Source organism: Hyperolius riggenbachi, chromosome 11 (assembly GCF_040937935.1).
Source record: "Hyperolius riggenbachi isolate aHypRig1 chromosome 11, aHypRig1.pri, whole genome shotgun sequence".
Classification (NCBI taxonomy): domain Eukaryota; kingdom Metazoa; phylum Chordata; class Amphibia; order Anura; family Hyperoliidae; genus Hyperolius; species Hyperolius riggenbachi.
In genome coordinates, this window is record NC_090656.1 from 238,116,188 (window position 1) to 238,129,099 (window position 12,912).

General features: G+C 44.3%; 1 protein-coding gene across 1 annotated transcript; it reads right to left on the minus strand.

The window, feature by feature from the left end:
• Positions 1 to 736: 736 nt before the first annotated feature.
• Positions 737 to 4,169, minus strand: LOC137537970 (piggyBac transposable element-derived protein 4-like). The gene is made up of 2 exons (XM_068259892.1): positions 2,671 to 4,169; positions 737 to 761 (listed from the first exon to the last, which is right to left on the minus strand). Exons 1-2 carry the CDS (start codon positions 4,167 to 4,169, stop codon positions 737 to 739), a joined length of 1,524 nt encoding a protein of 507 aa, XP_068115993.1.
• Between the last annotated feature and the right edge of the window lie 8,743 nt (positions 4,170 to 12,912).

Genomic DNA, 12,912 nt, shown 5'->3' on the forward strand with positions numbered 1-12,912 from the left:
ACATAATTATTTGAAGGTTGACTTTTTTTTGTTTTAAAAACACTTGTCTTTTATTGGTCGGATGAAATATGCTAATTTTTTGAGATATGAATATTTGGTTTTCATGAGCTATATGCCAAAATCATCAATATTAACCACTTCAGGATCACAGGTTTTCTTCCCTTAAAACCAAAACAACTTTTACATTTCAGCGCTCCTCCCATTCATTCACTGATAACTTTATTGCTACTCATCACATGTGAATGATCTATAGCTTGTTTTTTTCGCCACAAATTAGGCTTTTCAAGGGTGATATTTTATTTTAGTAATAATGCTATTCTCTATGCATTTTAAAGAGAAAAAAGAGAAAAAAATGAAAAGATACACTATTTCTATATTTCCAACCACTGTAGTTTTAAAATAGACAAAGATAGCATAGATAAAACCAACACATTTTATCCGCCCACTTGTCCCGGTTATCACAAAATTTAAATAATGTTCCTAGTACAATGTATGGCGACAATATATTATTTGGAAATAAAGGCACATTTTTTCAGTTTTCTGTTTTTTCATTGTACTCTATCAGTAATTAAAAGCCCTTATCTGTAAAAGTAACAGTAATATACCATCATGGCATACATATTTAAAAAGCTGAGTGACTAAGGTAGCTATTTATGTATTGTATTTTCAATTATGTCACTTGTGTTTTTTTTTACAAGCGTTTTATTTTGGTGCCGAGTATATGAAAATAACAATTTTATTGCTTTTCATTCAGTTTCTTGCTAAAGAAAATTCACATGACATAGGTTTCAGTTGTCAAATATCCCAAATTATATTCTCTCGCTTGTCACGGTTAAAATGATACCCTATATACATCATCAGATAGCTTCTTGGGCACACCGCAGACTGATAACCACAAGTAGCACCATTGGATTTTTCAAGGCCATTTTTTGCAACAAAAGTAATACAGTCATTCTTTCTTGGCAAAGCCCCTGGTGTCTCAGAACATTCAGTACAGGTCATAAACCAAACCATTCTGAAAACTAGAGACCTAGGCCTACTCAGATAAACATATTTTGTAACATTTGGATTCATGCCTTTTTGCTGAAATTGTACCAGAAGTTTGAAAATAGCATTTTTTTTACAGTTTTCTTCAGTTTGGCGAGAAAAAAAAATCACATGACATAGACTTCAACAATACTACATCCCAAATTATATTCTCTTGCTTGTCACGGTTAAAATGATACCCTATATACATCATCAGATAGCCTCTTGGGCACACCGCACACTGATAACCACAAGTAGCACCATTGGATTTTTGAAGGCCATTTTTTGCAACAAAAGTAATACAGTCATTCTTTCTTGGCAAAGCCCCTGGTGTCTCAGAACATTCAGTACAGGTCATAAACCAAACCATTCTGAAAACTAGAGACCTAGGCCTACTCAGATAAACATATTCTGTAACATTTGGATTCATGCCTTTTTGCTGAAATTGTACCAGAAGTTTGAAAATAGCATTTTTTTTACAGTTTTCTTCAGTTTGGCGAGAAAAAAAAATCACATGACATAGACTTCAACAATACTACATCCCAAATTATATTCTCTTGCTTGTCACGGTTAAAATGATACCCTATATACATCATCAGATAGCTTCTTGGGCATACCGCACACTGATAACCACAAGTAGCACCAACAGCTTTTTCAAGGCCAATTTTCTCCCAAAAGTGTCATTCTTTTTTTAAGTCCAGTACACACTTTCAATTAAGATTGGCCAATCACTGACCAATTGTACCACCTTACCATGTAGTATGAGAGTCAACAAATATTGAATAGTATGAGCAGATTGTGTAGGTAAACGCTCATACTGTAGTATGAGGGTATACCTACACAATCTGCTCATATTATTCAAGATTCAATAGTAAAATTGATCAGTGATTGGCCAATCATACTTGAAAGTGTGTACAAGGCTTTAGCAAAGTATACTGCGGGCTTCACAATGTCTCTAAACATACACAAATTGGTACTCACCATTGTAGAAGCTGTAGAAAGGTGGAAGTCAGGAGGTCCGAAGGTGTCCGGCAGCCATGCCAAGGGTCAGAGTTTGGTAGATCAGGCATGCCAGAGGTCAGAGGGTAATTCGGCAGCCATGCCAGAGTTCAGAGGGTGGTTGTTAGTTATGCCAGGGGTCGAATTCCATAGAGTGGTTGTCAGCCATGCCAGAGGTCAGATCCGGAGAGTCAAATACAGTTCAATTATACCATAAAAAAAAAAGGGCAGTGAAAGGGTAAAAAAAAATAAAAAAAATAAAATAAAAACTAATAATGAAGGACTGTATGATAGGTCTCAAAGCAGGGATTAAGGCATAGTGCTGCTTTGGACGGACATTTCGGACAATGATATCGTGTGTCCCTTCGAACGTGATTTTTCCTGCAAACTCTGCACCTTTTTTGGGGGTATGGTTTTGATGCAGTTTGGGGGAGTGGGGCAGGAAAATGATTTCCCTCAAATTTGGCAACATTTTCTGCACAAAGTTGGTCTGGGTTTGGGGCAGGTTGTCCAGATTCAAAAAGGAGGCATGTAATTATTGCCAGCTGGAACTTTAAAAAAGAGTCCCTGTTCCCTGATTTTTTGTACAGGACAAATGCGTTTTGGAGGCACATCTGGAAAAAATATAGCGCCACTTTTTTGTACCAGATCTTCCTCTTCCTGTTGAGCCTGTATGGTGCCAAAACCTGGTCGGACAAGTCCACTGCCCCCATGAACTTGGTGTACTCAGCGATGGCCAGTGGTTTTACTACTTCCCGACTACGAGTTCTCACAGTTGTTGTTGCCTCGGAGTGGATGGTGGTGAGGGCTAAGACATCGCGCTTATCTCTAAATTTTAAAGCGAGCAGCTCGTTGCTCCGTTGGCTGCAGGTCTCCCCCCTCTTCAGTTTTTTATGAATGACCTCTGATGGCAGGCCTTTGCGATTTGCCCTGACAGTTCCGCAGGCTGGAGTCTGGACTGAAAATAAATGTTTGAACAGTGGAACACTCGTGTAAAAATTGTCCACGTAAAGGTGGTAACCCTGGTGGAGTAGAGGGTTGAGGAGGTCCAGTACTATCCTCTCTGTTGTACCCATGTAGGGAGGGCATCCAGGAGGCTGTATTAAGCTGTCCTTCCCTTCATAAACTTTTAGTGAATAGATATAGCCACTCCCACTTTCGCACAACTTGTACAGTTTTATCCCATACCGTGACCTTTTGTTGGGTATATATTGTTTGATTGCCAGCCTCCCGTGGAAAGGGATTAAGGACTCATCGATGGCTATTCTTTGCTCTGGCATGTATTTTTCTGCAAAAGTTCTATTTAAATGGTCGATGAAGGGCCTCAATTTAAATAGTCGGTCATGGGCTGGGTCGTCAGGTGGGAGGTGGTCTGCATTATTGCTAAAATGCAAGCAGGTTAGCAGCATTTGGTAGCGGCGTCTGGACATTCTGGACGAATAAATTGGGATGCAGAGGATTGGATTTTTTGTCCAGTACAGTTGCTGTTCAGGTAATGGAGAAAGGGCCATATCGAAAGTCAATCCCAAAAAAACTTTCAAATCACGGGTAGTTGCAGGGGTCCAGTGGGAAGCTAACACACAGGTGGGATGGTCTGCTATGCGTTGCTGGGCATAGATATTGCTCTGATCGCAGACATACTGCAGGAAGCTCTCTGGCAAAAAAAGTTCAAAAAAGTCAATGGGCTGCATGTTGCTGGTGTCCACTAATAGGCCACTCCTGGCTGTGAAGGGAGGGAGGTTAGGGGTCTCCATATTAGATGCTGACCATTGTGGGTGGCTTAGATCATAGGGTAGCGGTTCCCTCTGTGGTACCCTTGCTGGCATGCTCTGCCTTGGCCTGGCAGCCCTCTGACCTCTTGGGATGGCATTGCTGGAGGTAGCTATAGGTGACCCTCCTTCAGAAGCAGTGTCAGTGTCACTAATGCCCCTTGCCTGCTCCGCGCTCCTAGATGGCTGAGCTGTGGATGGCCCAGCAGACTCAGAATCGCTGTCCGTTGAGTCGCTTTCTGACTCGGACGGCAGCCAATCAATATCTGTGGACTCCAAATCATCCTCAAATTCGCTGCTGCTGTGACTGTCACTGTCACTGTCACGCTCCAGAATGGCAAACGCCTCTTGCAAAGAATACATTCTCTTTGCCATCTTTATAGAAAATGTATATAGGATATACACTATAATTGTATAGAGGCAAATTGTAAAAAAAAAAAAAAGAAAGAAAAAAAAAAGAGTCCACAAAAATACAGCAGAAATAAGTATATTGTATAAAAAAAAAGCAAGGGAGGCTAGGATTAGATCAGGGTTGATCAGGGTTGATCAGGGTTGATCAGGGTTGATCAGGGGTATATAGTCCTGGTATATTTATTGATAAGTCCTGGTATATTTATAAAATCCTCTAGGTGGCAGTCAGAATACAAGAAAAGAAGATCCAGTTACCTTGTAATCCTCTCAGGAGTGATTACAAGGTAACTGTATCTTCTCAAGTGCTGGCAACATTGTTTGTAAACCTCACAAATGAATGAGCACTGCTATTGGCTTATAGCAGTGCTCATTCATGGTTACAGGCATCTGATTGGTGATGGGAGTAATTTATTTCCATTCATCAATCCCACCCAGAGATAAATGAAGCTGGTGCACGCGCATGTGCATGCACGGGGGCGCGCACCCGCGCGCAGGAGCGGGGGCGCGCACCCGCGCGCGCGTGCACGCGCGCGATCGTGCCCGCACAGCACAATGGCGGCAGGGGCGTTTATCAACGCCCCTGATCCGCTCATTAAGTCAATAGGGGCGTAGTTATGCGTCTGGGAAATCCGAAAGTGGTTAAAACAATAAAAGGCTTGAACTACTTCAGTTGTGTGTATTTGAATCTAAAATATATGAGAGTCTAATGTTTATCAGTGCATTACAGAAAATAATGAACTTTATCACAGTATGCTAATTTTTTGAGAAGATCCTGTAAACAATAATATATTTAATCCTTAAAATACTTCACTACAAATAACATGATTAAAATAATTTATATATTTGTAATAGAATAACTAGCCTTAAAATCACATATATATTAATAATATTATAAGTAGAAAAAGGTATATACAACAGATAGCCTTACAATCACGTATGCATTAGAAATCTTAAAATAACAGTAATATTAAAGGCGATATTTTATTAACTATAATAAACGCATTATAAGTGTAAAAACAAAGTTAATACCAAAAGCGATGTGTTTCTAATACAATCAGGCTAAGAAACGGTATTTAAGCATTATACATATGAAAACGAATTTTAAATGATAAAAGAAGTGTAAATGAAAATTTAGTGGTTATAGTTTTGTAAGCGATATTTTAAAACGAAAAAAATACGTAAAACTCATGTAAGCGAAATTTAAAAACAATAAAATAAGTATAACACAAAGTCAAAACGAACTTGTAAACGATAATTGTTATAAACCTTATCCTGTAAACGAAAACTTTAGTTACCACGATCCCTGTAACCGCTATTTCTCGGGCGCCCTTTTTTCCTGCCGGGCGCCGAATAGCCGATATTTTGCATTGCAGTCTATGGCGGCGCCCTTTTTGTCCACTATCCCTGTGCGCCCTTTTTTATTACTTGGACGGAAATCAGGTGTGTGTATTAATGTCCCCTATTGTCGCTTAAAGTGATACTGAAGTAATTTTTTTGTGGGGGAAAAGTTTGATACTCACTTATGTAGAGTGAAGGCTCTAGATCATACATGTCAAACTCCGGCCCTGGGCCAAATCTGGCCCTCGGAGCCATCATGTTGGCCCTCAGATGGTTTTCCCACTTTGCAGTATGATTGGTCCACTCTAGATCACCAGAGAAGCTATATTGGAGGGTAAGCCTTAGATCACCATGCAAGCCATATGGAGTGGGAGAAAGCACTAATTACCAGGGCAGGGAACTGTATACAGTGGGATGCGAAAGTTTGGGCAAAGTTGTTAATCGTCATGATTTTCCTGTATAAATCGTTGGTTGTTATGATACAAAAATGTCAGTTAACCACTTAAGGACCGGGGATGCTTTCCCAGATCTGTGCTGCATGAGCTCTCCAGCCTGCAGCACAGATCAAGATTGAGGCAGGGCGATCAGACTTTCCCCCCTTTTTTCCCCACTAGGGGGATGTCCCGCTGGGGGGGTCTGATCTCCGCAGCTCTGTGTGGTCGAGCGGGGGGGGGGGGGGGGGCTTTTCAAAGCCCCCCTCCGCAGCGATTCTCAGTCTCCCTGTCCTTCCCTCCCTCCCCTCCTTCCTATGGGCAGCACAGGACGGTGATCCGTCCTGTGCTGCCTCTGTTAGGCTTCAGCCTATAACATATTTTCAAGTGGACCACACAGAGTCAGGCCAGTTTGCCCCATCTTACATAGCTGGTAGGGTGATGGTACAGATTACACTTGCCCTCTTGACTTTGTTACTTTTTACTCTTTTATAATTTTATGTAGATTTATATGGTATATAAACACGTATGTTTTTCAGACCTGGTTTAAGAATAATTTAAGTTCTAATTTAAGGCACTATCACTGACCTGAGGAAGCGGTTCCGACTGTGAAACGCGTTGTCTTGTGCAAAATAAATTCGAATTACAAAAGTTTAAACTCCAGTTTGTATATTTCCCGAAAGGGGACATCTAGAAGGTAGGATCACACCATTTTTTATTGAATGCTGTATCTACCATATAGAGTGAATATACTATTTCCGTTCTACCGGGCACCTCCTACTCTTCCCACAAACGTATTCAAACCCCTTGTCCTAGGGGAAGATCTATATCGGAAACTCTCCAATAGATCTATTTTTTTTGGAGCAGCGACCAAGAACAAAGGCCGAGTGGGAATGGTACTTCCCCACAAACAAGAACGAGTGGTTGCCTTACCCAGCAACCTACTCTTGTGAGTATAAAATTTGTTGTACTTATTTAATATTCCCATACCAACTAACATATTGCACCAGATTGGGCTCCCGGATCTCCTGTGTTTTCTCACCCACTACCTCTATCGAATGGTTGAATGATGCACAGTGACTCCATCTGCAGCAAGTTGATGTAGGTCTTTGGTGCTGGTCTGTGGTTTGACTCTGACTGTTCTCACCATTCGTCGCTTCTGTTTATCCGATATTTTTCTTGGTCTGCCACTTCGAGCCTTAACTTGAACTGAGCCTGTGTTCTTCCATTTCCTCAATATGTTCCTAACTGTGGAAACAGGCAGCTGAAATCTCTGATACGGCATTCTGTATCCTTCCCCTAAACCATGATGGTGAACAATCTTTGTTTTCAAGTCATTTCAGAGTTGTTTTGAGACGCCCATGTTGCTACTCTTCAGAGAAATTTAAAAGAGGAGGGAAACTTACAATTGACCGCCTTAAATACTCTTTCTTATAATTGGATTCACCTGTGTATGTAGGTCAGGGGTCACTAGCTTACCATGCCAATTTGAGTTCCTAAAATTAGTTCTAAAGGTTTTGGAATCAATAAAATGACAACAGTGCCCAAATGAATGCACCTGCCTAAAGGTAGAAAGGATGTGATCCGCAACAAATTCTCTCCACAGATAGCGTAGTTTAGCTTATTTAGGACGTGTCCTAACAGCAGATAAAAAGTACATAGACTGATATGTTTCAGGCCATGCGGCCCTTAATCAGAACTCATTTTACTTAAACAATTATTGCACACTTTCGGTAAATGCAATAAACTTCATTGCACTTCTCAAATATAACTGTATGTGTCTCCTATATGCTATATTAAACTGACATTTTTTTTATCCTAACAACCAACGATTTATACAAGAAAATTATGTCGATTAACAACGTTGCTTATGCTTTCGCATCCCACAGCAGATGAGCGCCACTAGACACCAGGGAACCCTATAGGGGAAGGAGGGAGGCACTAGACACCAGGGAACTGTATAGGGGATAGAGGAGGGGGGCTATTAGACACCAGGGAACTGTAAAAAGGGAGAGAGGTGGCCACTAGACATTGAAAATGGCCTGCGACTTGGTGCCAGAGCTTAATTTTAACTCACTTTGTATTTTAGTTTGACACCCCTGCTCTAGATCGTAAAGAGGGCTTTCCCAGCCCTTCTCCATGTCCACATTCCAGCACTGTCACCCCTGCTGCATGAATTCGACAAATGGCAATATACGCCTTCAGGCTCGGAAGCCCTCGTGTATGCGTAGTACCTGTGGCGTAACAATTGTGATTTGCTGAGGTTTCGACTGCACGGGGCCCTTGGGCCAGAGGGGCTCAATAGGGCCCTTCCTTAATAATAATAATAATAATGGCAGTATTTGTATAGCGCCTTTCTCCTGTCGGACTCAAAGCTCTTGCGAGGCAGCCACTAGAGCGCACTCAGTAGGCAGTAGCAGTGTTAGGGAGTCTTGCCCAATGAACTCCTTACTGAATTACTGGCTTACTGAACAGGCAGAGCCGAGATTCGAACCCAGGTCTCCCATGTCAGAGGCAGAGCCCTTAACCAGTACACCTTCCAGCCACTGCACTTAACAGCAGTATTAGCTCTTTATTGGTCCTGTGCTGGTAATAATCACTTCAATAAATGCTTTGAATGATAATGATAATTAACAAGCTGTTCCCAATCCTCTTCTTGCACCTTTGACACTGTGGTTGCCATTGGCAGGTTTTGGTGCCGTATCAGTTGTTATGTATAGAGTGCTTGGGGGGCCCAATGTAAAACTTGCATCGGGGCCCATAGTTCCTTAGCTACGCCACTGCGTAGTACGGAGAGCTTCCAAGAGCTCCAGGAGGGGGCAGAACTGAGGACAGCGCTGGGACTCTATAGGATCCAGAGCCCTCCTTCTCCATAGGTATTACAGGGAACCAGAGCTAAAAACAAAAATGATGATATAAACAATTATATGTATACTAAAAATGACTTTTTTAAGTATCCTATTTTTTTTTTTTTAATTTAAACAATTACAAAGTAGGTTAAATGTTTTACTGTCTTTAGTCAGTGGCAGCCTATTAAGTGTCCCAGACTTAAAATACATGAACGACAGTATTGACCTTTTTTATATCTCTACCCTGAGCTCAGAAGTTGTATTCTGCCAGGAAAACTTTTATGGCAGTAATTTGCTTATCAGTGATGTTTACTATTTTCAGGAGAGGGTGTCGGCATTACAATACCCGCTCAGTGGAAAGAGAGGAGAGCCGATCCAGCATCCGGAATGGGTAAATATAAAAGTGCTTCCTGCCCTTCTGCATCTTAGGCTGCCCTTCTGCATTTTTTTTATTAGATCGAATATAAAATTTTGTTTTTCTTGATCAAAGAAAAGATTTTTTTTACACTTCCATTCAATTTGATCGTTTTGATAGGATACATGGGAAAATCATATGTGTTTATTGTACCGTGAATAGGCACCAAAAGAGAGACACAAACATTTTAATTAGGTAGGGAAAAGGTTATTGCCGTTGTAGTCTAGTAGTACCACTGTTTCCCTGGCATGGCAGTCTGCTGGTTGCCCAATTTCCCTGGCAGTCTGCTGGTTGCCCAATTTCCTTGGTAGTCTGTTGGTTGCCCTGTTTCCCTGGCTGTCCGTTGGTTGCCCAATTTCCCTGGCAGTCTGTTTGTTGTCCCATTTCCCTGGCAATTTGCTGGTTGCCCCATTTCCCTGGCTGTCCATTGGTTGCCCCATTTCCCTGGCAGTCTGTTGGTTGTCCCATTTCCCTGGCAATTTGCTGGTTGCCCCATTTCCCTGGCTGTCCATTGGTTGCCCCATTTCCCTGGCAGTCTGTTGGTTGTCCCATTTCCCTGGCAGTCTGCTGGTTGCCCCATTTCCCTGGCTGTCCATTGGTTGCCCTGTCTCTCTGTCAGTCTGTTGGTTGCCCTGTTTCCCTGGCTGTCCATTGGTTGCCCAATTTCCCTGGCAGTCTGTTGGTTGTCCCGTTTCCCTGGCAGTCTGCTGGCTGCCCCATTTCCCTGGCTGTCCGTTGGTTGCCCCATTTCCCTGGCTGTCCATTGGTTGCCCTGTTTCTCTAGCAGTCTGTTGGTTGCTCTGTTTCCCCGGCTGTCTGTTGGTTGTCTTGTTTCCCCGGCTGTCTGTTGGTTGCCTTGTTTCCCTGGCTGTCCGTTGGTTGCCCAATTTCCCTGGCAGTCTGTTGGTTGCCCTATATCCCTGGCAGTCTGTTGGTTGCCTATTTTCCCTGGCTGTCTGTTGGTTGCCCCATTTCCCTGGCTGTCTGTTGGTTGCCCAATTTCCCTGGCAGTCTGTTGGTTGCTCCGTTTCCCTGGAAGTCTGTTGGTTGCCCTATTTCCCTGGCAGTCTGTTGGTTGCCCTATTTCCCTGGCAGTCTGTTGGTTGCCTTGTTTCCCTGGCAGTCTGTTGGTTGCCCCATTTCCCTGGCAGTCTGTTGGTTGCCCCATTTCCCTGGAAGTCTGTTGGTTTCCCCATTTCCCTGGCAGCCTGTTGGTTGCACTGTTTCCCTGGCAGTCTGCTGGTTGCCCCATTTCTCTGTTGGTTGCCCTATTTCTCTGGCAGTCTGTTGGTTGCCCCGTTTCTCTGTCAGTCTGTTCGTTGCTCTGTTTCCCTGGCAGTCTGTTGGTTGCCCTATTTCCCTGGCAGTCTGTTGGTTGCCTTGTTTCCCTGGCAGTCTGTTGGTTGCCACATTTCCCTGGCAGTCTGTTGGTTGCCCCATTTCCCTGGAAGTCTGTTGGTTGCCCCATTTCCCTGGAAGCCTGTTGGTTGCACTGTTCCCCGGGCAGTCTGCTGGTTGCCCCATTTCTCTGTTGGTTGCCCTATTTCTCTGGTAGTCTGTTGGTTGCCCCGTTTCTCTGTCAGTCTGTTCGTTGCTCTGTTTCCCTGGCAGTCTGTTGGTTGCCCCATTTCTCTGGCAGTCTGTTGGTTGCCCCGTTTCCCTGGCTGTCTGTTGGTTGCCCCGTTTCCCTGGCTGTCCGTTGGTTGCCCAATTTCCCTGACAGTCTGTTGGTTGCCCCGTTTCTCTGGAAGTCTGTTGGTTGCCTTGTTTCCCTGGAAGCCTGTTGGTTGCACTGTTTCCCTGGCAGTCTGCTGGTTGCCCCATTTTCCCGTTGGTTGCCCTATTTCTCTGGCAGTCTGTTGGTTGCCCCGTTTCTCTGTCAGTCTGTTGGTTGCTCTGTTTCTCTGGCAGTCTGTTGGCTGCCCCGTTTCTCTGGCAGTCTGTTGGTTGCCCTGTTTCTCTGGCAGTCTGTTTGTTGCACTGTTTCCCTGGCAAACATAGAATAGGGGTTAATGGGAAAACTCTGCATATGCTGAGGCTGCTACATACCTATGGAGGCTTGTGGTGGGGAACAAGAAAGTTGACCATGGCATCCAGTCCTGGGCTCCATTGCCATTTGTGACACAGTACCATACTACACCTAGAATGTCCCATTTTGTAAACACTAAATTAGTGGTGTCAAACTCAAATAGACAGTTTGCATAAAAACTGCTCTGTTTCCCCCGCTGTCTGTTGGTTGCCTTGTTTCCCCGGCTGTCTGTTGGTTGCCTTGTTTCCCCGGCTGTCTGTTGGTTGCCTTGTTTCCCTGGCTGTCCGTTGGTTGCCCAATTTCCCTGGCAGTCTGTTGGTTGCCCAATTTCCCTGGCAGTCTGTTGGTTGCCCTATTTCCCTGGCAGTCTGTTGGTTGCCTTGTTTCCCTGGCAGTCTGTTGGTTGCCCCATTTCCCTGGCAGTCTGTTGGTTGCCCCATTTCCCTGGAAGTCTGTTGGTTGCCCCATTTCCCTGGCAGCCTGTTGGTTGCACTGTTTCCCTGGCAGTCTGCTGGTTGCCCCATTTCTCTGTTGGTTGCCCTATTTCTCTGGCAGTCTGTTGGTTGCCCCGTTTCTCTGTCAGTCTGTTCGTTGCTCTGTTTCCCTGGCAGTCTGTTGGTTGCCCTATTTCCCTGGCAGTCTGTTGGTTGCCTTGTTTCCCTGGCAGTCTGTTGGTTGCCACATTTCCCTGGCAGTCTGTTGGTTGCCCCATTTCCCTGGAAGTCTGTTGGTTGCCCCATTTCCCTGGAAGCCTGTTGGTTGCACTGTTCCCCGGGCAGTCTGCTGGTTGCCCCATTTCTCTGTTGGTTGCCCTATTTCTCTGGTAGTCTGTTGGTTGCCCCGTTTCTCTGTCAGTCTGTCCGTTGCTCTGTTTCCCTGGCAGTCTGTTGGTTGCCCCATTTCTCTGGCAGTCTGTTGGTTGCCCCGTTTCCCTGGCTGTCTGTTGGTTGCCCCGTTTCCCTGGCTGTCCGTTGGTTGCCCAATTTCCCTGACAGTCTGTTGGTTGCCCCGTTTCTCTGGAAGTCTGTTGGTTGCCTTGTTTCCCTGGAAGCCTGTTGGTTGCACTGTTTCCCTGGCAGTCTGCTGGTTGCCCCATTTTCCCGTTGGTTGCCCTATTTCTCTGGCAGTCTGTTGGTTGCCCCGTTTCTCTGTCAGTCTGTTGGTTGCTCTGTTTCTCTGGCAGTCTGTTGGCTGCCCCGTTTCTCTGGCAGTCTGTTGGTTGCCCTGTTTCTCTGGCAGTCTGTTTGTTGCACTGTTTCCCTGGCAAACATAGAATAGGGGTTAATGGGAAAACTCTGCATATGCTGAGGCTGCTACATACCTATGGAGGCTTGTGGTGGGGAACAAGAAAGTTGACCATGGCATCCAGTCCTGGGCTCCATTGCCATTTGTGACACAGTACCATACTACACCTAGAATGTCCCATTTTGTAAACACTAAATTAGTGGTGTCAAACTCAAATAGACAGTTTGCATAAAAACTGCTCTGTTTCCCCCGCTGTCTGTTGGTTGCCTTGTTTCCCCGGCTGTCTGTTGGTTGCCTTGTTTCCCCGGCTGTCTGTTGGTTGCCTTGTTTCCCTGGCTGTCCGTTGGTTGCCCAATTTCCCTGGCAGTCTGTTGGTTGCCCAATTTCCCTGGCAGTCTGT

Bases quoted from the DNA above. Each gene is read 5' to 3' on its own strand.
- LOC137537970 (XM_068259892.1), bottom strand. From the start codon at position 4,169: ATGGCAAAGAGAATGTATTCTTTGCAAGAGGCGTTTGCCATTCTGGAG. The intron at 762-2,670 runs GTACAAAAAAGT...AATTTTCTTTAG, and splicing joins AACAGGAAGAGGAAGATCTG to CAAGAAACTGAATGAAAAGC.